The sequence below is a fragment of the Ursus arctos genome, unplaced genomic scaffold (genome assembly GCF_023065955.2).
Source record: "Ursus arctos isolate Adak ecotype North America unplaced genomic scaffold, UrsArc2.0 scaffold_22, whole genome shotgun sequence".
Lineage (NCBI taxonomy): Eukaryota > Metazoa > Chordata > Mammalia > Carnivora > Ursidae > Ursus > Ursus arctos.
In genome coordinates, this window is record NW_026622897.1 from 12,783,139 (window position 1) to 12,808,320 (window position 25,182).

The following is a 25,182-nucleotide window of genomic DNA, read 5'->3' on the forward strand; positions in this document are numbered from 1 at the left end:
CCCGTGAACGTGGGATGTTTTTCCAATCATCTAGATCTTCTTAAATTTCTTTCAACACTGTTTTGTACTTTTTCTTACTTTTCAGACCATAAAATTTGCATTTCTTCTGTTACATTTATTCCCAAATATTTTATTCTTATTGGTGCTATTATAAACTGAATTGTTTTATTTCTTTCATTTTCAGATTGCTCATTGTAAAGATATAGAAATACAACTGACTTGCATATATTGCTCCTGTATCCTGCAACCTTGCTTAACTCTTATATAGTTCTTAGAGTTTTTTAGTGGATTCTTTAGGATCTTCTATATATAAGATTATGTCATCTGTGAGTAGAGTTTTAGCTTTACTTCTTCCTTTCCAATCTAGATTCCTTTTATATAAGTCTTTCTTTGCCTAACCACGATGACTAGAACCTCCAGTACGATGTTTAAATAGAAATGGAAAGAGATGAAATCTTTGTCTTATTCCTAATTGGAGGAGAAATACATCTAGTTGTTCACCATTAAATATGATGTTAGCTATGGCTTTTTCAGAGATCCTTTATCAGATTAAGAAAGTTCTTTTCTATTTCTATTTGTTGCATGTTTTTATCATGAAAAGATGTTGGATTCTGTCAAGTGCTTTTCTGCATCTGATATGATTGTGTCATTTTTATTTTTTCTTTTATTGCTATGATGTATTACATTAATGGATATCTGTATGGACAACCAACCTTGCATTCCTGGGATAAGTTCCACTTGGTCATAGTGTGTAATTTTTTTTTTTTTTTAAGAGAGGGTCAGTGGGGAGAGGGAGAGAGAAAATCCCAAGCAGGCTCCCTGTCCAGTGCAGAGTCCAAAGTGGAGCTTGATCTCACGACCCTGAGATCATGACCTGAGCCAAAATCAAGAGTCAGATGCTTAACTAACCCAGGCACCTCGTGTATAATTCTTTTTCTATGTTAACTATTTTGTTGAGGATTTTTGCATCCACAGTCATAAGGGATATTGCCCTGTAGTCTTCTTTTCTTGTGATGTCTTTGTCTTGTATTGGCATCAGGGTAATACTGACTGACCTCACAGAATGGGTCAGGAAGTGTCCATTCCTATTCTTTTTTTAAGAAGAGTTTGCAAAGAATTGCTATTAATTCTTCTTTAAATGTCTGGTAGAATTCACCAGTGATGCCATCTGGGCCTGGACTTTATAGGTAGTTTTTTGATTACTGCTTCAATCTCTTTACTTAATATAAGTCTATTCAGATTGCTTATTTCTTCTTGAACCAGTTTCAATCGTTTGTGTCTTTCTAGGAATTTGCCCATTTTATCTAAGTTAAATGATCTGTTGGTTTATAATTGTTCAGGTATTCCTTTATAATAATTTGTATTTCTTTAAGGTGGGTGGTAATGTCTGCTCTTTCATTTCTTTTTTTTTTTTTAAAGATTTTATTTATTTATTTGACAGAGATAGAGACAGCCAGCGAGAGAGGGAACACAAGCAGTGGCAGAGGAAGAAGCAGGCTCCTAGCAGAGGAGCCCGATGCGGGGCTCAATCCCAGGACTCTGGGATCACGCCCTGAGCCAAAGGCAGACACTTAACGACTGAGCCACCCAGGCGCCCCTCTATTCCCTATTTAATGAATTTCTGCTATAATCTTTATTGTCTCCTTCCTTCAGCTTGGTTTAGGTTTGGTTTGTTCTTCCTTTTCCAATGTCTTTTTGGGGTTTTTTTTGGAGAAAGAGAAAATGCATGAGCAGGGATGGGGGCAGAGGGAAAGGGAGGGAGGGAGGGAGAATATCTTAAGCAGACCCTCCAACACAGGGCTCAATCCATGACCCTGAGATCATGACCTGAACCAAAATCAAGAGTTGGACACTTAACCGAGTCACCCAGGCACCCCTACATTATAATTAAAAAAATAATTCTTTTTTTTTTTTTTTTTTTAGTGAGTGTTCTAAGGGTTTACTGTATTTATTTTACCTCATCCAAATGGGTTTCTAACTTATATTAGCTTAATTTTCCGGGGATTATATGGAACTATTACTCTTTTATATAGCTCTATTCCTTTTACTTCATTTTTGTAGTAATTTTTTAATAAACACCACATCAATTAATTTTACAAATCCAACAATACAGTGTTATAATTATTTCTTTACCTTCTGTAGTGATTTCCTTAGCCCAATGTAGCTTTTATCACACACCTTCTTTGTGCTGTTATTGGCAAATATATTACACATATATTACATTATAGGGAATGCATTTTATATATATATACACATATATATGTGTGTATATATATATATATATATATATAATTTCATACGACTGCTTCTTAAATATGTTAGAGAAGAAAGGAGAAAAGTATGCATCTCCTCTGTCTTTTACAATTACATAATTACCTTTATTGATGTTCTTTCTTTTCCTATGTGGACCCAAATTACCACCTGCGGTTACCTGCTCTCCCCCTAAAGAACTTCCTTGAGTATTTCTTGTAAGTGGGCCTCTCAGTTTTCGATGACTGGGGAATTCTCTCATATTTTGCTTATCAGAGAAAGGCTTTATTTTGCCTTCATTTTTTAAAAATAGCTTTACTGGATGTAAGATTTTGGTTAATAGGTTTTTCTCTCTGAACACTTTGAAAACGTTATCCTATTGCCTGCTGACCTCCACTGTTTGTGCTGAAAAGTCCGATGTGAACCTAATGGGGGGCTCCCTTTAAGTGACACGTCATCTTTCTCTTGCTGCTTTCAATATTTTCTCCTTGTCTTTGACTTTCACTGTTCTTTCACTACGCATCTGTTTGAGGATCTCTTTGTGTGTAATCCTACCTGGATTTTGTTTAGCTTTCTGCCCATATAAGTTATTGTTTTTCAATAATTTGTGAAGTTTACAGCCATTATTTCCTTGCATATTTTTTCTTTTCCTTTGTCTCTTGTCTTCTGGTACTCCCATTAGGCATATGTTGTTGCATTTGATAGTGTCCCACGTTTCTCTGAGGCTCTGTCTATTGTTCCTAGTTTGTTTTTCTCTTTCTTCTTCAAGTTACATAATCTCCATCAATCTATCCACACATCTGCTTCTTTTTCTTCCAGGTCAAATCTATAGTTAAGCCTCTCTAATGAATTTTTTATTTCAGTTATTTTACTTTCCAATTCCATAGTTTCCATTTGTTCATTTTCTTAATGATTTCTGTTTCTTTAGTAATACTCTAATTTGATGTGACATTGTCATCATCTCTTCCTTTGCTACTTTAATTGTGTTACTTTATTTCTGTGAACATGTCTACAATGGCTACTTTAAAGTCTTTTTCTGATAAATCTGACATGTGGTGTCTCTGACAGTTTCTTGGCTTGCTTTTTTTCCAGTGCATGGCTCATACTTTCCTGTTTCTTTGCATGTCTCATATTTCCTTATTGTTGGAAACTACGTATTTTAGATAATATGTCATAGCACCTCTGGGTACTGGTACACCTCTCTCCTTCTAGGACATGTTATTATTTGCTTATTTGTTTAGTGACTAGTGGACTGTTTCAGTGAAATTTATTCCCCAATCCACAGTGTTCAGCTTCTAATGTTCAGCACAGATTTGGTATATTCACAGTTACCCTCAGATCACTGGATCACCATAGTTGGGGAGGGCTCTCTTCCCATCGTTCCTTAACCCCACCCAGCTGTTAGACTCCAATAATTGCTGGCTGGTTGCTCCACTGTTTTCAACAATGCCCTGGGGAATAAACTGGTCTATAAACAATCCAATCAAATTCTGTTCCTTTGAAGGAATAGTTTCTGAGATCAGTGTTTGACTTTTGTTCTGACCTCTGGAAGGCTGTTGTGATTTTTATTCCCTGGATCTCTCCAGCAAACCAGCTAGACTACGGTATAGCTTGTGTCTTGAATCTCCTCTCAAATGCCTTTTACCACAACCTCCACTGTACTTTAGAATACTTTTAGGCTTCAACTTCTTCATTCTCTGTTGCAAATGAAGTCAGTTCGTTTGTGAACAAATTAGGAGCTATCTGTTTTTATTTGCCAGAGGGAGCTCCGGGCAAATCTCTGAGCTAGGGCTCTAAAGCTACATGTGGGGGACAATGGCAAAGTTCTCTCTGAGTGATACTCCCACTGTGGAAGCTGAGAGCTCAGTGGAAGGAGAAGGGACACAGTCTGGGGTCTTCTCAGTTTTCCTCTCCTGGGATAGGACAACCAGTTTACAATCTGGGGTAAGAATGATCTGGGCCCCAGTATTCCCAACATGCTGCAACCAAATTCCACAGGTGGGGGCTAGGCTGAAGGGAGTCCCTGCTCCTGCACTACACTTAACCCGGACTTAGCTGCAGCAACAGGCAGCTGGGGACGGGAAGAGAATGCTGACGTCGTGTTCCTCCAAGAGTCTAGGCTGGGGTTGAGGGGTCCTGTGTTCTGGGCTACAGTAGTCCTAACTGGAATCTCCACCTTACTGAGCTGGCAAGGAGGAAGGAGGGAGCAGTACTGGTTTAAAAACCACTCTCAGGGATGCCTGGGTGGCTCAGGGTTAAGCGTCTGCTTTCGGCTCGGGTCGTGATCCTGGAGTCCCAGGATCGAATCCCACATCGGGCTCCCTGCTCATTGGGGAGTCTGCTTTTCCCTCTGCCTCTGCTCCTTCCCCTGTTCATTCTCTCTCTCACAAATAAATAAATAAAATCTTAAAAAAAAAAAAAACCCACTCTCATTTCTTACCAAAGTTTCGTAGATGTTCTTGAATAAATGTCTCTTCATTTGCTGTTCAAACTTAGGACCATGGTTTGGGGGGTTTTTCATCATGTTCCTGTCTCACTGGGAAGCGGATCAGCAGAGCTCCTCACACTGTCATGACAGAAGTCAATCTCCCAGTTGTTCTTTAACAGGATGTGAAGGATCACTATGTGTGTGAGCCAGAGCTCTATATATGTGATCTCATTTCATCCTCACAACTGTGGAGCAGATACTAGAGACCTTGCTTTAATGGATCATGAAACTAAATCTCAGAATCATCTAATAACATGTTCCAATTAAAACAGCAAATAGGGGCTGATTCCAAACCAGGCCTAACTGTCTCCAAAGCTCCTGTTCCTGATCATGCCTATCTTATCATCTTTTATACAGATCCTTTTCAAAATCAGAGCTCATGAAACAGTTACATCCCTATGCAGTCACAATGATTTCTTTAGGGAATACATCACTTTCTTCCTCATCCGCATCTTTTATAATAATACTAGGAGAAGTCCTATTCTGTTTCCTCATGTCTTACGCTACATTTCCATAAAGAATATCCAGCCAGGGGACTTTACCTTTTCTGTACTTTTGGTGTTTTTTTTTTTTTTTTTAAGATTTTATGTATTTATTTAACAGAGAGAGAGAGAGACAGCCAGCAAGAGAGGGAACACAAGCAGGGGGAGTGGGAGAGGAAGAAGCAGGCTCCCAGCAGAGCAGGGAGCCCGATGCGGGGCTTGATCCCAGGACACTGGGATCACACCCTGAGCCGAAGGCAGATGCTTAACGACTGAGCCACCCAGGCGCCCCGTCTTTTCTGTACTTTTTAAAATTTGTTTTCCTGGGGCACCCGGGTGGCTCAGTCGTTAAGCGTCTGTCTTTGGCTCAGGGCGTGATTCCGGCAGTCTGGGATCGAGCCCCACATTGGGCTCCTCGGCTGGGAGCCTTGCTTCTCCCTCCCCCACTCCCCCTGTTTGTGTTCCCTCTCTCGCTGGCTGTCTCTCTCTCTCTGTCAAATAAATAAATAAAATCTTTAAAAATAAATAAAATAAAATAAAATTTGTTTTCTTGAAGATCTACCTGCTAGATCTGATGTGCAATGGGTTTGGGTCTTTGATTATTATAGACATTAAAACGACAAGGTCTCTTTTCTCCCAAGATTACCTTTGTGCATAAGCACATACACAAAGCCAATTAAAAATACTATTAAGAAACGATGATCCCGCCTTTAAAAAAGACTGAAGCTTCTTAGGCCCAAATTATAAGATTTCAGGGAAAAGTTTAACACACACATACACACACACACACACACACACACACACCAAATCTGTACAGTCGCAACTGACCAGTCACTAGTAAGAACATCCCACTTTAAAAGTGATCTCATGCTTTTAAATGTACTTAAATTAGTAAGTACCAATATTTAAAACATAAAAAAAAAAATTTGACAATTGAAACCAAAACATAACCCCAAAAAATAAACTAGACAAACCTAAAGTAGAAGAAACCTTTCTCTTTATACTCACCAAAACAAAAAAATAAATAAATAAAAAATAATAAGACATATCCATGCATATTTGAAAATTTAGCCTTTAAGTCTACTTGGCTCCATTTATCACTATTACAAAAAAAAATTTGGGGGGCCAGTTTTTACCATCTCAAAAAGTCTGATTTCCTGGTAGCAGATTCCACTGCTTAATTCCGATGCTGTGCGAAGCGTTAGAGAAAAAAATAGTTACTGTAGACAAAACCTCCCAAACTATAAGAATCATCAAGGGAACTGTGAACACATGGTAAGAAATATAGTTACATGTTATATTTAAACAAAGTTTAAAGAAAGCATTAGAAGGAGACTGTTTGCTCCAAGTGGCTCTTTTCTCACACAACAGAGGCCCACACACCACGGGAGCTCCACCACATGTGGTAACCCCCAGTTGAATCCAGCAATAGCAAAGACCCTTGGTTTTATGTTCAGTAGGAATGCTTGTTTTGGAGATCTTTAATCTCAGCTGTCAACACCTGATTGAAATAAACAAAACAGTTTTGCTGAGGAAACAAAGACAGTGAAGGGACTTAAAAGGTAAACCAAAATAAATTAAAATTCTTGATCGAAAATGACAGCACTGAGGGCCAGCAAGCATCAAGTGGCAAAGGCACTGACCAGCTATTTTGGGTTTGCTAGAGTGTGCTCAATAGCTTTTGAAAGAATGCAATAGAGGTACTTACCAAATATTTCCCCTCCACTAGCATATTCTGTCACCAGATAAATCATCCGTTCTGTCTCCATAACCTGGTACAAAGGCAGGAAAGCGACAGACAGTGACACAAATGACAGGCTGATATCATAGGAAGAGAAACTAATGACTCCTCTTTTGTCATTTGAAATATTAATAACCATGACTGCTTAAAGGAAGCTTAAAACCCCGGAGCGGGGAACAGGCATAAGTGCTCTAAAGAAGAAACGGGGAAAAACAGGTATTCCTCCACGTTCTTTAAAGTAGGAAGTATTCACTACTTGAGAGAGACAGTCGTTTTGCTGTTCCATGAGGCCTCTGTAATCAGTTAAGCTCCACAAAACTGAGAAGCAAAGAAGCTGCCAAGAACCAGAAAGTTCACATTCAACATTGATCACCTGAAGTTCAAAAATGCCCCCCACCCCACAAAACCCAATCAAGACAAAAACAAGCCTAGGGAAAACAAGGGGAATCAATTAAGAACTGCACAGAAATCACATGTGAATGTGTTTTTTTTAAATGGAAATTACAACTTTCCTTACGGCTATCCATTTATTCAAAATATTGGGAATAATAATGTAAATATTCAACACTTCAAGTAATATACTCATTTGTATTTTGTTTTGGTCCCTATTTTGCTTTTTTTATTTAGTTGTAGTATGTTGGCAGTCCTTTCTTCCTTTTTTACCTTTCTCATTAAATATTTTTTAAAGTAATATATGAGTATCTTTGCTCATGATAAACTTTTTAAATACCTGGTATATAAAAAAAGGCCAAAGATTTTCTCTTCCTAGACCCCCCATTTTATTCCCCCAAAGGAAACACTGTTAGTAAGCTAATTTACTCTATATCATTCTAGAGCAATGCTGACCAATGGAAAAAAAAAAAAAGTAGGCCTCGTAAATAATTATAAGTTTTCTAATAGCCACATTACTATGTAAAAAAAAATAAAATGAAATAATCTCTAATATGTTATTTACCCAGTATACCCAAAATATCATTTCAAAAAAATTTTAATTGTAAACTACTTCAGTTTTCACATTAATGAAAATTAATAAAATTAAAAATTCAGTTCCTCATTTGCTCTAGCCACATTTTATTTATTTATTTTTTATAATAATTTTTTATTATGCTATGTTAGTCACCATACAGTACATCCTTAGTTTTTGATGCAATGTTCCATGATTCACTATTTTCTAGCTGCATTTTAATACTCAATAGCCATGTGTGGCCAGTGTTATCATACTGGGCAATACAGTTTTAGACTTTCACCATAATTCGAAGTTAACTATTTTGCTAAATTATTTCCCAGTTACTTGATCTTTGACATCTTTACACATTAACACCATATAACAGCATTATGCGTTATAATCATAGATCTTTTGAATGGTTTCAGAGTATTCCATCATATAAGTGCACATTACTTTTCCAATCTAATAACTGTATCATCCTTTTTTTCTCTTTAATTTTTAAGAACTCTCTGTAGTGGTGATATTAGCTCATTGTCTGTTACATGCATCCCTGCCAAGCTCTTCCTGTATGTTGATTTATACCACAACAACAAAGTAAGTGTTCTAAATACATGTTGGTGTAGAGGGAAAAGAAAAAAGAAAAGAAAAAAGTAAATGTCATATTGTATATCTCCTTTGTACTCCTGGGCCTTTTATTGACTGCAAATGTTCTTTTACTGCTAAAGCTTTCAATAGTTCAAAAACTTTCCTATACAGTTACCCATATTTGGCTCCCTCTATAAACTGACAAGACTGAAGTTTTGGCAAACGACCTGAAAACTACGTGGATACTATTCATAAAGACAAATTTGACAGCCATTCACCTTGGCAGCTCGGAATCCCCCATTAACAATACTAGCTGCCAGAGAGCAAAATTAAAGCTTAAAAGAGGGCATTGTTCAAAGTCAGGGCTGAAAGTATGAGAATTCTTTCCGGCTAATGAAATCTTGGGTAAGAAAGATCAACTTGGATAATTCAGCTAATAAGGTTAATACCTACAAGCTAACCCCTTGAGAAAAGTCAGCTTCATAAGCGCTACAACTATTTAAAGATGATTTATTTTAAAAAGTGAGGTTAAGAAGTTTACTCAGTCGATCGGGATAGGAAGGAAACAGAGGTTAGACACCTCCGAGTTTGCAGACACAAGTCTTCAGGCAACACCAGGAAGCCTTCACGGGTTTGCTTCTGGGGCACAACGTAGGTGTGGCTCAACAGAATTTAGTCTGATAAATTTCAACAAGTCTGCTCCTGCTGATCTAATTCATTTCATGATGTGAGCAGCTGATGCCAGAAAAGAGCCCTAGAGCTGTAGCCTTTCACCACACACGCTAACATCACAACATGCTTTCTTTTCCATAAACTTAATAGACTAGGAAAGCCTGCCCATTGTGCCTCCACCCTTACACATGGTGCCATGTCTGGGCCAGTAACCATTTACTGCAGACTAACAGCAGCAAATGAACCGAGTGGGTGGCCACTTCCTGAACGAGTCAGTGATGGCTGTTCTGGTAGAGAGCAGTGAGCAGGGCTGGCCCTGGGCAGAGACAGAGCTTGTGGCTGCCAACACACTGCAATCTGAGAAGCACCCCAAAGCCCCACCTCTCCCAAAATATCTCTCCCACCAGCCTGGGAAGGCAAGGTCCTCTCTTCCTATCTGGCTTGAAATTCCAGTCATTAGATTTACTGCTTTTGCTGAGGGTGCCATGAAATATACGTGGTTCTTGGGAAGGTAAGAAAACTAGAATGGAAATCTCTTTCGTGACACCAAATCAATCTCATGCCTATCAAATTATCAAATGCTACCTTAGGAAACGAAGTCTAGGACCCTATTAGAAAACAGGTGGGTTGTGACTGATACAAGGAGCCGTACTTAAAATATCCTTTGCCATTATAAGTAGTACCAGGATCACAGAAAAGAGTGTTTAAGGAACACTATAAAAAGATAATGTTATATTCACCTCTAGCTTTTCATCCCTAAAGATTCTCTGTTCCTCTGGCTTTCCCATTCTGTTTTAGGATTCAGATCTACATAAATAAGTTCTTGTCATCTTCTGAATAATCCTTTTGTGTAATCCTCACAAAGAATGGTACCCAAGTTTTAAAGAACAAATTTAAAAGGCCTACGTGGGTAAGGCAGACCTTACTAGTAAATAGCCAGGTAAAACATGAGCGCTGAGTGGGAAACAAAAGGGCAGGAAAATAGTAGGATAAACGTGTGAACATAGAAACCAAGACAAGTTGCAGATGTTCACCCAGACACCTTTTCTTCTATACACACAAGTGACTATTCTGGGTTCTTCGTTACCATACACTACACCACTAAGGAACCTACCTGGTAGAGCCTGATGATGTGGGGGTGGCAAAGCATTTTCATAATTTGAACTTCCCGGAAAATCTTTTTCAAGTTTTCTTCATCCAGCTGGGTCTTGTCTATGATCTTGATAGCAACCTGAGAACAGAGGAAGAAAATTTACTCTGATGCATGATTAAAAGCAGTTCACTAAGGAAAATTAAATCCACTTTATAACATTATATTCCACAAAATACAAGTTGCCAAAATTTTGTTTACAGAATGTCAATGACGAAAACTATTTTACTCTTCTTAAAAAGTCAGGAAATGGATTCCTAACAAGATGATCTCATAGGAACAGATTCCAAAAGCTAGTGGGTCTTTCCGCCATTTCTTAAACTGCTCCAACAGTAAAACCCTACGACAAACAAAATACTTCATTACTCCATAGATGTGATCACAGTCTGGGCAAATCATGCTTTGATGCAGACAATCGTATGTCGGGTCTCTTATTAAGAGAAAATGCTTATATCACAAGTACATGATAAGTTAGTAAGGTTCGACCAGAAATTCCACAGTCTTCCCATATCTCCCCAGGTGCTTGCCTAACTCAGTAGTAGTAGTGGTGTGGTATCGTGATGGTAGTAGCAGCAGCCACTATAGATGGAACGTGTGGTGTGCACCACGCAGAATTCTTAGTGCTTCCACGTCCTACATCATTTAAACCTCACAATACCCTACATTATTGTTAACCTTATTTCACAAATAGGGAAACTGAGACACACAGAGATTAAGTAATTTACCCAAGATTAAGTCATTTACAGCCACTATGCGACAGATCCAGGACTGAAGCCCAAGTAAATTGGCTTTACAGTCAAATTCTTAATGGTAATGCTATAAAAATCTGAAGATCTTTCTGTATTGTATATACACTGCCTCGGCATCAAACATCTATTTTGCTCATCATTGTTAAGATATCCAGCAGCACACACATTTTAAAACAGAATGAAAGATGAAGAACTTTTTTTACTCTACCAAATGTAAATTTCTTCACTATTCTTAGTGAAATACTCAAAATACTGTATTGTCCCCAAATATCTCTGTATCTCTGTCTCAGTTGATCAGCAAATAAAGAATATTAGTCTGATGAAGGACCAAGACCAGGTACATTCTAGCCCCTTTCAATTCCTAAAATTCTATGATTCTTTACACTGAGAGGGGGAAAGGAAGCTTACTGAAAAAAAGAAAAAAGCCAGGGAAGCAAAATTTCAATAATAAAAATGTTCAACCCAGAGCGATAAAGACTATATAGAATGACACAGGGCAGATGATTCAAACGTAAGAAGGACTAACGTAAAAGTAACTTTGGGGCTGTTGCAGATATTAGAATGAGGACTGATGGAAGGCCCAGGGAGACAAATTTCAGCTCAATTCAAAGAGCGTTCAAGCCCTGCCTAACGACGGAATGTGGTAAGGTGAGCGGGATGTGGCTCAAGCTACAAAGACGAAACAGATACAGCCTTGGCTTCAAGGAGCTCACAATCTAGCAGGGGAAAGACATACATGAACCAGACAACAATACAGTGTTGGAAACACAATCAACAAAGTTATAAGCAAGGTATGATGGTAGAACAGACAGCATGGAGTCTGAGCTTCACTGGGGGGAGAAGCAGATATGGAGAAAGACTTCACATACAAAGCAGAACTTGAAAAAAGAAAGAATTGGGATAGGCAGAGAAGAGGGCAGGAAATTTTATGAAGAGAAAGAGCAGAATCATTAACAAATCTCACCAGCTGTTCGATCTCCTATAAGAAGTCTTGTACCATATCACCCTGGGGTATAGCTCAGGGGTAAGGCATCTGAGTGCATCTCACCCCGGACCATTAATGTTTCTACTTCTCCTCACTACTGTGCTATATCACACACAGGACCTTAACTCCAGCAATTGCTCCGGCATCTGTACCTGGTTCTGTAAGAACAGCTCCCAAGGGGCGCCTGTCGTTAAGTGTCTGCCTTTGGCTCAGGTCATGACCCCAGGGTCCTGGGATAGAGTCCTACATCAGGCTCCCTGCTCAGTGGGAAACCTACTTCTCCCTCTCCCACTCCCCTTGTGTTCCCCCCCCACCACCGTCAAATAAATAAATAAAATCTTAAAAAGAAAAGAAAGAACAGCTACCAAAACACAAAAATTGCAGTACACAATGTCCTTTTATAGACCAAATATCTGGGTCTTAATAGTAATTAATTATTAATAAAAGCTTACACATGACTAGCACATTATACTTTACAGATTGCTTTCATATACATAACAAGCTTAGAAACTTGCAGCCATATGCCCATCGCAGAGCTTCCCAACTAGTGTGCTAGAAATGGGTCACAGGTGTACCCCAGGCCCCGGGCAGGTGGCAGTGGATTCCCGCCTACTCTCCAATAAGATTCCAGATTCTACAAGACACAGGCAAAGCCTGGCCTCACAGCTGAACACGGCATCAACAGGAAGGACTCTGGTGACACGCTGCCCGGGTTCCAAATCTTAGAACTGCCCTTTTAAGGTATAACCTTGACCAAGCTATATAATTTTTGTATGGCTCCTTATCTAATAAATGTGGGCGACAACAGAACCTGCTCTAAAGGCTGCTGGGGACTGACTAAGCTAATGGCTGCAACCTGCTCAGTCCACAATGCCTGGCATGTGCCATGCGCACTAATTACAGGTACTGCTGGTATTTATTCGTTTTCTGGAATCAAGCCTTAAACGTTTGGCATTCCTTGGCAAAGATGAGATCTGCTTCACTAAATAAGATAATCCTGGATCTCAAGCACATCAGTTCCTTACTCAAGGGGCAAGTTGAGGGGGCCAACAAGCGAAATTGCTAACGATTTGTGGGCAGCATTCGGAACTGTCTGGTTGCTTCCAGCTGATGTGGGAAGAACATGGAAGGAATGAAGCTGGGGGAAACACGCATTCCATTCGGGAGCGTCACACCAAGCCACAGGATGGAACCCACAGCAAGACCTGATCGTCAGGGCGTCTTCACAGCAGGCCGGGCCCCCTGCCCTCCAGACTAAGTGCCAACACCAGAGAGGAGGACACACGTGTTACTTGGTGCACGTGCTTGCGAGGGCCACTGAAGGGAAGAGACAACCTCCAAAAGCTTTGGCTCCTATTTTAGCTGCAAACTAGAAGGTGGAGGTTTTCTAGAAAATGGAAAAACACCAGTGAAACAGGAACGGACCGCGTCAGAGAGCAGGGAGTTGGCAAGCAAGTGCGATTATTTTGAGACTACCTGAAGAGATGGACGATCGTGAATTTTCACTGCGACAGATGAGTGGTGGCTATATAATCAGGGTTTTAGCTGAAAGTACACACCCGCTGCTCGAAAAAATGAAATGCGTCCACAGCAAACGGTAAATTGGTAGGTAAACAGAAGATAAACTCTCAAGGAATGTTTTTAGATTTTGGTGCTGAGAATCTATGAATCACGTCCTTGTACTTCCATATGAAAAGCGTAACAAGTAAAAAAGGAAACTTCCAATGTATTACCGAGGGACCATATATTTCTTAAAAGTTTCTTGTTCTACATAGAATTCTACATAGAATTCTTTTCTCTTGCAAGGAGCAGGATTTTATGAACTGACACTAATATTAATTAAACATGGCACTGTATCCAAGATGTTGCCTAACAGATACAGCTTGCCCGGAGCCCTTAGGAATTTCTCTACCCAAGATATTTCCATTCAACAAACCCTTATTTCATGGACATGCAGCATGACAAAAAATTAAATTCAGATCATGCCAAATTTAAAGTCACAGTTCTTTATTATTCATTCTCGGGGGGGGGGGCGGGAAATAGCTATTTCCCCCTTTTAGTTCTCACTTCTAAACCACAGTTCCTTTAACTCTTACCTAATTTTTGCAAGCAAGTAATGTTCACAGGGAATGAAGTTGAAAAAATAGTGCTTTCTCCACAACAGGCAATAATTCACTTGCATATCCTGACACCACATTCACAGGCAAGATAAGGTGACAAAATAAAAACCAACGAGCCAAGGAGAGGTTCAGTACTAAGATCAAAACAAACCACCCTTCCCCCTCACCCATCAGAAGTAAGTGGGTTCTTTCACTCGGGGATATGCGATGACAAATGGACAGTTAAAGAAGGGAACCACTTAGGAAGAAAATGCAAAGACCACAAGTGCTAGAATTCCTCCAAAAAGAGAAAGAGCACTCCCCTAAACTAGTATGCAGATGCGGGCACAATAACTTCACAAAATACAGTAAGCAGACTGAATGCTTTTAAGAAGGGAAGAGAAAACATTATGACAGTGTGGAGAAAAGCTTATTTTTTTCAATGTTCTCTGAAGCAGCTCTACTCACTGAAATGTCTTAAAATGTAGGCAGATATCAAACTTTTGCCATTGCGAATTATTTTCAATAGGGTTGTTTTTATCTTAGGTTCTGTAGCTAAATTTTTTTAAAAAGATTTTATTTATTTATTTGAGAGAGAGAGAGAGCACAAGCAGGGGGAGCTGCAGGCACAGGGAGAGGGAGAAGCAGGCTCCACACCGAGCAAGGAGCCCAATGCGGGGCTCCATACCACGACCCCGGGATCATGACCTGAGCCAAAGACAGACGCTCAACCGACTGAGCCACCCAGGTGCCCCGGTGTAGCTAAATTTTTATTATCTATTTCTCTATTTCTAGATCATTCTCAGCTCAGATCTACTATCATTTTACAGTTGAGATCTGTGCTGTTCAATACAGAACACACCAGCCACATGTGACTACTGAGCACTCGAACTGTGGCTAGTGCAAACTGATGTGCTATGAATGCTAAATATAGACCAGCTCTCAAAGCCTTAATATTAAAATGAGAATATAAATGATCTCATTGATAAATTTCATATTGATTACATAAAGAAATATCATTTTAGAGATAATAGGCTAAATAAAATACATTATTAAAAACTAATTTCAATGAAAAGGCAACTTATGGAATGGGAGAAAACATTTGCAGACCATGTGTCTGATAAGGGATTAGTATCCAAAATAAACAAGGAATTCATACACCTCAACAGAAAAAAACACACACAAATAACCCAATTTAAACATGGACAAAGGAAAAAAAATGGACAAACGACCTAAGTAGGCATTTTTCCAAAGAAGACATATAAACAGCCAACACATGCATGGAAAGGTGCTCTCCATCACCAATTATCAGGATACTACCAATCAAAACCACAATGAGATACCACCTCATGCCTGTTAGGGTGTCTATTATCAAAGACAAGAGATAACAGATGCTGGCACAGATATGGAGAAAAGGGAACCCTCGTGCCCTGTTGATGGGAACGCAACTAGTACAGTCATCGTGGAAAACAGTATGGAGGTTCCTTAAGAAATTGAAAATAGAGATACTATATGATCCAGCAATCCCACTTCTGGGTATACATCCAGAGGAAATGAAATCACTATCTCAAAGATATATCTATACTTCCATGTTCATTGCAGCATTATTCACAAACAGATGCATGGATATAAAGACAATGTAGCATATCTATCTTTCTATCTAGCTATACTCGTACACACATATATATACATATATACACACAATGGAATATTATCCAGCCCTAAAAAAAAGAAGAAAGTCCTGTCATTTGTGATGACATGCATGAACCTGGAGGGCACTGTGCCAAGTGAAATAAGTCCAAAAGAGAAAGACAACCACACTACCACATGGTATTACTTACATGTGGAATCTTAAAAAAAAAAAAAAAAAGTCAAAGTCATAGAAACAAAGTAGAAAAGTGAGTGCCAGAGGCTAGAGGGGTGGGAGAAATAGGGACAGGTTGGTAAAAGGACATAAACTTTCAGTTAAAAGATGAATAAGGCCTGAGGATCTAATGTAAAACATGGTGACTATAGTTGATAACACTACTGTATAATTGAAATCCACTAAGGGCATAGAATTTAAATGTTCTCATCAAAAACAAACAAAACAACCAACCAAACAGAAAAGGCAAATATGTGAGGAGGAAAGTGTTAATCAACTCCATCGGGAGAGTCCTACACAATGTATACGTATATCAAAACAACACGTTGTACACTTCGAGTATCTTACAATTTTGTCAATTATACCTCAATAAAGCTGAAAAAAAACCCAACCACTTTCACCTGTTTCTTTGTACTTTTGTAAATATGACTACTTGAAAATTTAAAATGACATATGGGGTGTACATGTCATGAGGTACATGTCATGAGGTACATGAAGATGAGGCCTTTTGTAAATATGACTACTTGAAAATTTAAAATGACATATGGGGTGTACATGTCATGAGGTACATGTCATGAGGTACATGAAGATGAAGCCAGTAAGCTGCTGGTACAGCACATACCACATGAACATGACTCTGAAATACTGGACCCAACGCTGAGAACTGCCAGTTACTGATCTCGAAGAAACTTGGCAGTTGCAATGCACTCAATGCTCAAACACTGCCTTGGGAGAGAATCTTAAATTAGGTCTCCAAAGTTGCATTCCAAGAACTCAATTTAATCCATTAAAAAATGTTTATTGAACAACCAATTGGCTTAAGGCAGTGCCCTTGCGCAGCTCACTAGAGGCTACTCTTGACAGGGTTCTGTGAAAGAATTAAGTTTTAAACTCTTAAGATAGCAATTCCCAAAAATTTGGTCTCAGGACTCCTCTCAAAAATTACTGAGACCTTCAAAGAAATTTTGTTTACATGAGTAATATCTATCAATATTTGTTTAGAAAATGGATTAAAATTAAAATCAGAAGTTAAAACAGAAAATTTTTAAAAACAAGAACGCGCAAGCACACATTTCATCAACCATCAGAGTAATTACATCACACATCATGTAGTCTCTCGAAATCACCCCTGGATAACTGTGAGAGGATGAGAGTAAAAAATGAAAATAATGTTTATTTATTTATGAAAACAGTGTTGACCTCAGAGACTCACTGAAAGAGTTCTGGAGACTCTTTTTGGGTTCCCTGGATCAAACTTTGAGTACCGCCCTGAGGCGTTGTCATATGTGATGAATTAACTTCTCTGCTATAATCTAGAATGGTACATCTTTGAGAAAACTGAAAACATAGTCACTCAAATTGTTTTTTATAGGACTTAATTCATTCCCAGTTGAGAATGGCTTCCAGAAAAGGAATTTGAATGCCTTTGCAAAACAAACAAAACAAAGCAAAACCTGTTTTTCTTTTAAATTAACTGCAAAATAGAACTGTCATCAGAATACAGGTTTAAAGAAACCCCAAAACCACCACAAGATACACAAGCTAGGCTAATGCTAAACCTGCAAGGCACTAAATGGCCATGATTAATGATGTGCCACGTGGCCATGGTCAGGATACAGGTGGCCATATTGGGAAATCCTGACTCCTGCACCGGAACCAATCAAGAAGGACTCCATATTTGAGTCAGTAACAAATAGTCCAATCAAGTTCTGAGGGACAAAGCTAAGACATATATTTGGGAAGAACTGACTATACTATCCATTTTGCATACCAATCACAACTGTTTCTGGAAAAATTCACAGCTGTGAAGCCTAAGGATTGACTGAGATGTTAGGATTCCAGCCAACTCCAGACAATAGGACTCAACGGGACCACCAAAAGTAAGGGCAAATCAGCTTTCAATGAACCCCAAATGAAACAGTTCACAATGTCTAGCAGGACTTGAAGTGACTTATTTTTCTCTACTTCTCTGCTTTGGCTGTACTAAACAGTGAAAGTGAAATTGTTCTTGTATTTACAAGGTCTGTAGGATAGAGAATTGTGAGCTTCCTGAAGTGAGAAAATAGACCATGAACCATACATTATTCTTGGAAGAATTCCTAAGGTGGAACATGGTCATATTGTGCATAATTAATCAATGGAAATTTTCCGGTGCTTACTTGGAATTCAAGGCAGAGAAGGGAAATTTTTCAGACAAAAAGAAAACGATTTCTCAGTTCCAATAATTTCCATCTGGTTAACATTTACCCTCTCAGAAAGCAGAAGTCCTAGGAGTATCTCTAACGTAACGGGCAACTCTCTCAGCCACACTGACATTACTATTGCTGCTGTTATTTCCACACTGACACAGGGCCAACAACATTTTGTATGCTTTCTACAACGTTAAATCAACTCCTGGCCTTTACGTTTCCCACTGAAATGAAAAGGAACAAGAAGATATTTCAAAAGGGAAAAAAAAGGGGGGGAGAAGAGAAGAGGATGGAGTTGACCATAAAAATGAAAAATTACTTACAAATATCAGTGACCGTTCCATTTTCAAGTATCTATTTCCAGTTGACCACGACTTCGAAGTTTAAGAGGGAGACTTAGAATTGGACTGATGGCTTGATTCCAAGGTTAGGGACCTATTTAAAAGAACACCCTGACGCCCTTAAAGACAGGGCAGAAGGGAAAGAGCAGGAAAGAGGGAGTGGGACTGAAGAATGTAGGGCAAACAGAGACATTCTGAATACTGACGGACTGAGCAGGAAGGCATTTGAGAGATGGAGAAGAAAAGGATTAACAATGGTTTAACAAGGAAGCTCCAATGGTTGAAAGTGGCCACCAAAGAACAGTATCTAAGAAAAGGGTGTTATGAAAAAATGGTAATTGTCATAGCAATGTTCTGAAATAAAAGAAAAACAAGGAGCAGCGGTGAGCCCAAGGCAAAATTGAAAGTTATGGTGGAAAATGAAGCTATGAAGGATAGCATCTGAGTCCCAGAGAAGAAAGATTAGACATGTGGGTGAAACTTGGCAATGACCTCAACTGTGAGGTTAGAAGGAGGCAGAAAGCTGAATGAATTTCAAGATGAATTTTCTTAATGAAGTACTCTTTCCTGGAGTGCCAGCTCATAGGTAAAAATAACACACACTCACAGAAAGATTGTGCTCTTCCCAAGAACGGCATTTATCAAGGAGCCTGTGTACTGTTAAGCACATTTCGATGTAGCACCTAGAACACTCAAAGCTTTTTAAAGCACGGGCTGGAAAGAAAGCTGAACTCAACTGGCGCGCATAACTTTCTCATACTTCCCCAATGGAGATTTACTACACTGAGCATCTTGCTAACCTTACAATGGTAGTGTTGTGCCTGGTGAACAAAACCAGCAACAGTTCATATTTTAAGTTGTTTTAAATTATATTAATATGCCCCCAAGGCCTAATAAGATAGTCTGCAGTAGCAAAAGGTTGAGTGAACCAAGGGAACACAATAACAGCTGAAAAACTACCCTAAATTCCTCATGTCTTACATTTCCCAACTCTTTGGTAAAGAAAACAAAGGGAAAACTGGAAGCAATCTCCATTATCAGAGAGCATCTTATTCTCCCTATTTCTGAAACTTAAGTTGTCACGCATGCTCACATCCCGGTACTGCGAGCAAACTGCCACGATGTACGTCTGTGTCAAACGAGGCTTTCTAGGCTGAACGCTGAGGATGCCGGGCTGTCTTCCCTGCGGCAGCCCAGAATTAAAGAGCCAGTTTCCCTGCGCCCGTTGGGAGCACTGCACCAAGTACCTTCTGATGGGCTTTTGTAGTCGCAGCTGCACACCCTTAGTGCTGGTAAAACAAGGCCCCTCTGCGATTCCACCCAAATGGGAATATTTTGTGTGATTGCTTTTTGCATTTATTCTGGCTTCAACGAGTTCCTTATGGTCACCACATTTTCAAATCAAACAGATTTTGTATATTCATAATTAATGTTTGTGTTTCATGGGCTGAATAGTGAAGTTTAAGGAAATTAAATCACTCCTCTGGAAAGTCTAAGGGTAAACATCAGTTAATTCTCAAATTTCTGATATTTATTCTAAACGCAGGAAGAAGACTATTGATAACCCTCCCATAAAAAAATATGAAAAACTGTTCTATTAAAATGCAGTTCATTATCATATGTTAATGTTGTATATATCTTATATATGTTAACAGTTTTATTCCACATTAAATATAAAAACACAACTACATGAAGTATGTACTTAATATAACAGACTTAACATTTCGGAAGCTTGTTTGTCCTTTCCCTTAGCAGGATTACATGCATCCTAAATTCCGACCTTCTGTGACAGTCCTAAACTGATGTACAAGTCTAGAATTCTGAAAAGCTTCTAAAGTATCATCAAGGATTTTAAGTTATCATGATTGTGCACTAACTAAAATGTTGAGAATAGTTAGTAACAGTGAGGGTTTTTTTTTTAACCATTAAAAGTACCCACAATTTAAGCAAAAACCAACCAATTACACTGTCTTCTGGGCCCTCTTCTGACCTTGACAAGATTGTTTTTAAGCAAATTGATATGACCCATAACTCACTGCCAAAGAGACCCCAACAAATCTCCAGACATCAGAAATAGTTTCACTTAAAACAGACATATTTGCATAAATATCTTCTTAAAAAACAACAGATCATGAGAAACACCATCCAGAAAATCACAAGGAATAGGATTGATGAGATGAGAGAATGAAGAGAGAATGTAGAGAACTTCAAGGAAATAAAACGTTCATTGATAATAACTTCATACTAAAAATAATTATCCCTCCATGTTTAAAAGTCCTTTTGAATTTCCCTGAGGTCTTCGGGTCACAGATTTCTATAGAGAACACAATGACGTCCTTTGAAACAAAGTCAAACAAAACCCCGACAAGAAGTCAAATGTACTCTTCCAAGCAGAAGACGGCACAGAACCAAGAGCTCAGGGTAGGAAAGACATCGAAACTAACACAAACAGCAGCAGGATCCTTTCCCTTATGAACAAAATCTTGCTAATAGAACAGAAACTGTCAAATGAGAGACAAAGAAAGAGAGAGAGAGGAGGAGAGGGAAAGGAAAAGGAAAGAAAAAAAGAAAGAAGGAAGGAAGGAAGGGAGGAAGGAAGGGAGGAAGGAAGGAAGGAAGGAGCGAGCTACTCTGGCTAACTTTGGGTAAAAGGTTCAGAAACAGACAAAACTTTTTAGAACCCTCAGGCTCTGGAGAACAATTTGGAAATCACTGGGATGGCCAAAGAGCACTGGACCGAGAGTTGGGATCCAGAGCTCCATTCGCAACTCCATCACTAAAAAATGTTTGCGGCAAACCTTGGGCAAGTCACCAACTCTGCAGTCGACGTTCTGATCCATTACATAAACGTGTGCCTGTACATACTTGAAAGCAGGGCTATCAAGACAAAGCTTCTCACTGTGCCAATTCCTAATGAGAACTCTGAACGACTCTGGTTTTGCTTCTTTTAATTTTTTTTTAAGTTCTATGTTTCGTTCACATAAAATAAAACAGAACCACTAGTTAGATAACTCATAATCTTGAACAATTAAAATATTCAAGCCATCTACTTTTATAGTGCTGTATAATGTAGGACCATATGCTAAGCAAAAAAAGCTGCATTTACCACAGCCGAGATAACCTTAGGGAATTCGTTCCTAAGTATTACCCTTCTCACTTAAATTAAGCAGCAATTACATTAAACTAAAGCATAACACTACTGTTTACCTAGGAAAACCTTGGTATTTGCTGCTAATATTTTCACTATTGTAAAGTCAATGTCTCCTACCACTGATATTAATAACACTAAATAATCAATTATATTGATATTAATTTCCATCCCACTTACAGAAATCATGGTAGACTAAATTAAATGGAATGTGATACCGGCCACAAATAAGCCAAACTAATTAACTCATAAAATACAACTTAACTAGGAAGATGCTAACACTGAAACCAAAAACCCAAGTCTAAGATCTTGGATATGTTATCCAAATCTGATAAAGTTTCCATCTATAGCAAGAGTCTTAGAAATAAAAAAACTGAAGTGTCTAAGTTTACATTTTTCTTTGTATTTTAGACAAGTTAATTCCAATATATTAAACATAAAAGTAATAAGATAGCTAAAATAGACCGAGCACTTAGTATGTGCCATGGTATTGTTAACTTTCTTTTTACTTATTATGAAACACTTCAAATATAGACAAAAGTAGACAGAGTAACATAATTAACTATCAAGCAGCTTCAACAATTATTAACTCATCACCAATTCTGTTTCATCTATACCTCACCAATTTCATCCAAAATCCCAATCACCGTATTTCATCTGGAAATATTTCAATATGTATCTCTAAAAGGATTCACATTCTTTTTTAAAAACATAACCACAGAAGAAGGATTATCACACTGGAAAAAATGAACAATAATTACAGGCATTAGCTCTTTATCCTCAACCACCCCATGGAGTTAAGAACTGTGATTATGCCCATGAAACACTGATACAGACACCAATGAAGTCATCTGCCCAGGTAAGGCGGGTACTAGCCAGTGGAGGCAGGATTTGAACCTAGGCAGTGGAGCTCTAGACCCTGAGCCCTTAACTACACTATGTTTTGCTGCCTCTGGAAAACTAGATTTTATGGTATGGTAATGAGTTCTTAAAAATAAATACAGAAAACTGGCTCATAAAGGAATTAATGACAGACAACATCAGAAGTCAGAAAAAGTTTGAAACGCGAGAATATATTACAGCACCTCAACTCTCCTCCAACTGCTTTCTTCACCTTCTGCGGTTATGCTTCGTGAACACCTCGACCTTCCTCCATTTACCATAACACTCATTATAAGGTTTATGCTTTTCACTGCAACCAGCTCTACCAGGTCAAACTGATATTTAAGAGGTACTCTGATCAACCGTCATCAAAAAAGACTCACTATATAGAGTCTTACTCAAAACTAAATATTCTCTACAAAGTCATACAATATGTAACCAAAAGACGTTACGGTGGCCAACCTCCAATGACTCCACACACATGATGGTATATATAGTCACACCTTCATGTAATCTCTTCCCTCACCTCCTGCTGGAGGTGGAGGTCTTGAGGAAGTAAGAGGCCATGTTTAAGAAGCCCACAGGAAAAGCAACTGCGGTGGTCTCAAAGAACTATGGGCAACCTCTTTTTTTCTTTTTCAAGATTTTATTTATTTATTTGAGAGAATCTGAAAAAGAGAGAATGCGAGAGAGAGAGAAAGACAGAGAGAGAGCAGGGGGGAGGAGCAGAGAGAAAGGGAGAAGCAGACTCCCCATTAAGCAGGGAGCTCACATGGGACTCTATCCCAGGACCCTGGGATCAGGACCTGAGCCAAAGACAGACGCTTAACCGACTGAGCCACCCAGGCGCCCTATAGGCAACATTTTTACAACCTAAGGGTGTCCTCCAGCCAACAGCCAGCAAAAAGTTGGTCATAAAGTCACAAGGAATCAATTCTGCCAATAGCCTGAACAATCCTGGAAGTGAGTTCTTTCCACCTGAGCCTCCAGATGAGAACATAATCTACCCAATACCTTGACTGCAACTTTATGAGACCCTGAGTGGAGGACTAGGCTGAGTGTGCCAGGCCTTCTGATCCACAACTGTGAGATAATAAACGTGTGCTCTTTTAAGCTGTTAAGTGTTAGTTATACAACAATGGAAAACTAATACCCCATGGTTCTCTATGATGTAGGTAACTCTCATCTCTAAGAAATTCCAGGCCAGGGAAATCATTCACAATTTATGGTTTAGAAATCTAGCCGTTTCAGGGGCGCCTGGGTGGCACAGCGGTTAAGCATCTGCCTTCGGCTCAGGGCATGATCCCGGCGTTCTGGGATCAAGCCCCACATCAGGCTCCTCCGCTATGAGCCCGCTTCTGCCTCTCCCACTCCCCCTGCTTGTGTTCCGTCTCTCGCTGGCTGTGTCTATCTCTGTTGAATAAATAAATAAAATCTTAAAAAAAAAAAAAGAAATCTAGCCGTTTCAAAAAGAATTCAAGCACATGAACAGAACTAAAGCTCTTTCTTGAGAAAAGCTCTGGCCCTACTTAGAGGTATTCCGGCAAACCCTTTCTGTGAAAACATATGTAAAATCTTCACTGGAAAAGGTAAGCATGCCAGACTCATTAGTTTTCAAAACAGCTACTTTTGTCACCTGCAAAGATGGTACAAAAAGTATGTGTACATAACGACTTCCTTCCAAAGAGGACAATATGAAAAGGGGGAGAAAGAGTTAACTTTACAGTGGAGAAACCTAACAACACACCTGGGCCAGGTGATCAAGGTCATTGTCAGCAGTGATAAGCCATGTTGATAGCATCTACCCTGGATATGATGGGATGAGAAGGGCACTTTCTCTCTGTGGTCTTCCTCCCTAAAACCCAAAACCCGTGTCTAATCACAACAAAGACATCAATTTCCAATCAAGGGGCATTCTACAAAATACCTGACCAGTACTCCTCAAAACTGTCAAGGTCATCAAAAACGAGGGAAGTATGAGAAAACTATCCCAGCCAAGAGGAGCCTAGAGGTATAATAACTAAATCTAATGTTGTATCCTAGTCTGGATCCTGACAGACAGACAGAAAAAAAGACATTACGTAAAAACTAAGGAAATCTGAATAAACTCCAGACTTTAGCTAATAATAATGTAGGAATATAGGTTCATTAAGTATGACAAACATACTCTACTAATATAAGATATGAATGAATAATGGGGGAATTTGGGGTGTGGGGTATTTGGGAACCCTACTATATTAGCAACTTTCCTGTAAATCTAAAACTATTCTTAAAAAGTTTATTACATTTTTAAAACAACCATATGCATCTCATTTCAAACATCACAACAAAATCCTCGGCTCCTCGGGCACTACATTCAAGTTCAGTCTCTACTACCTTAGATAACTTCAATTTAATGCCAGGGACACCAGACCAAAATCAGTTTTCTATTCTTTCCTCAATTCCGATAACCAGAAAGTACAATAAACTAAATTTTACACTAGACATATATCCAGAAATATATCCCAAAATAAATTTCCATATGAAGGATATTTTGGAATATTTTTAAAAATTTACTACTGAAGAATCCTTTTTTGTTTGTTTTTCTTTCTTCTTTCTTTCTTTTTCTTTT

The 25,182-nt window shown here is 38.9% G+C and overlaps 1 protein-coding gene across 8 annotated transcripts in view; it reads right to left on the reverse strand.

Moving 5' to 3' along the window:
- SIK3 (SIK family kinase 3) overlaps window positions 1-25,182 on the reverse strand; it is a 237,401-nt gene that overhangs the window by 101,328 nt on the left and 110,891 nt on the right. For all 8 annotated transcript variants that reach the window (XM_048217347.2, XM_048217345.2, XM_048217346.2 and 5 more), the window contains exons 2-3: window positions 10,279-10,395; window positions 6,929-6,992 (exon numbers count right to left, since the gene is read on the reverse strand). In XM_048217347.2, coding sequence (XP_048073304.1) covers window positions 6,929-6,992; window positions 10,279-10,395 — 181 coding nt within the window. The remainder of the gene's footprint in view (window positions 1-6,928; window positions 6,993-10,278; window positions 10,396-25,182) is intronic.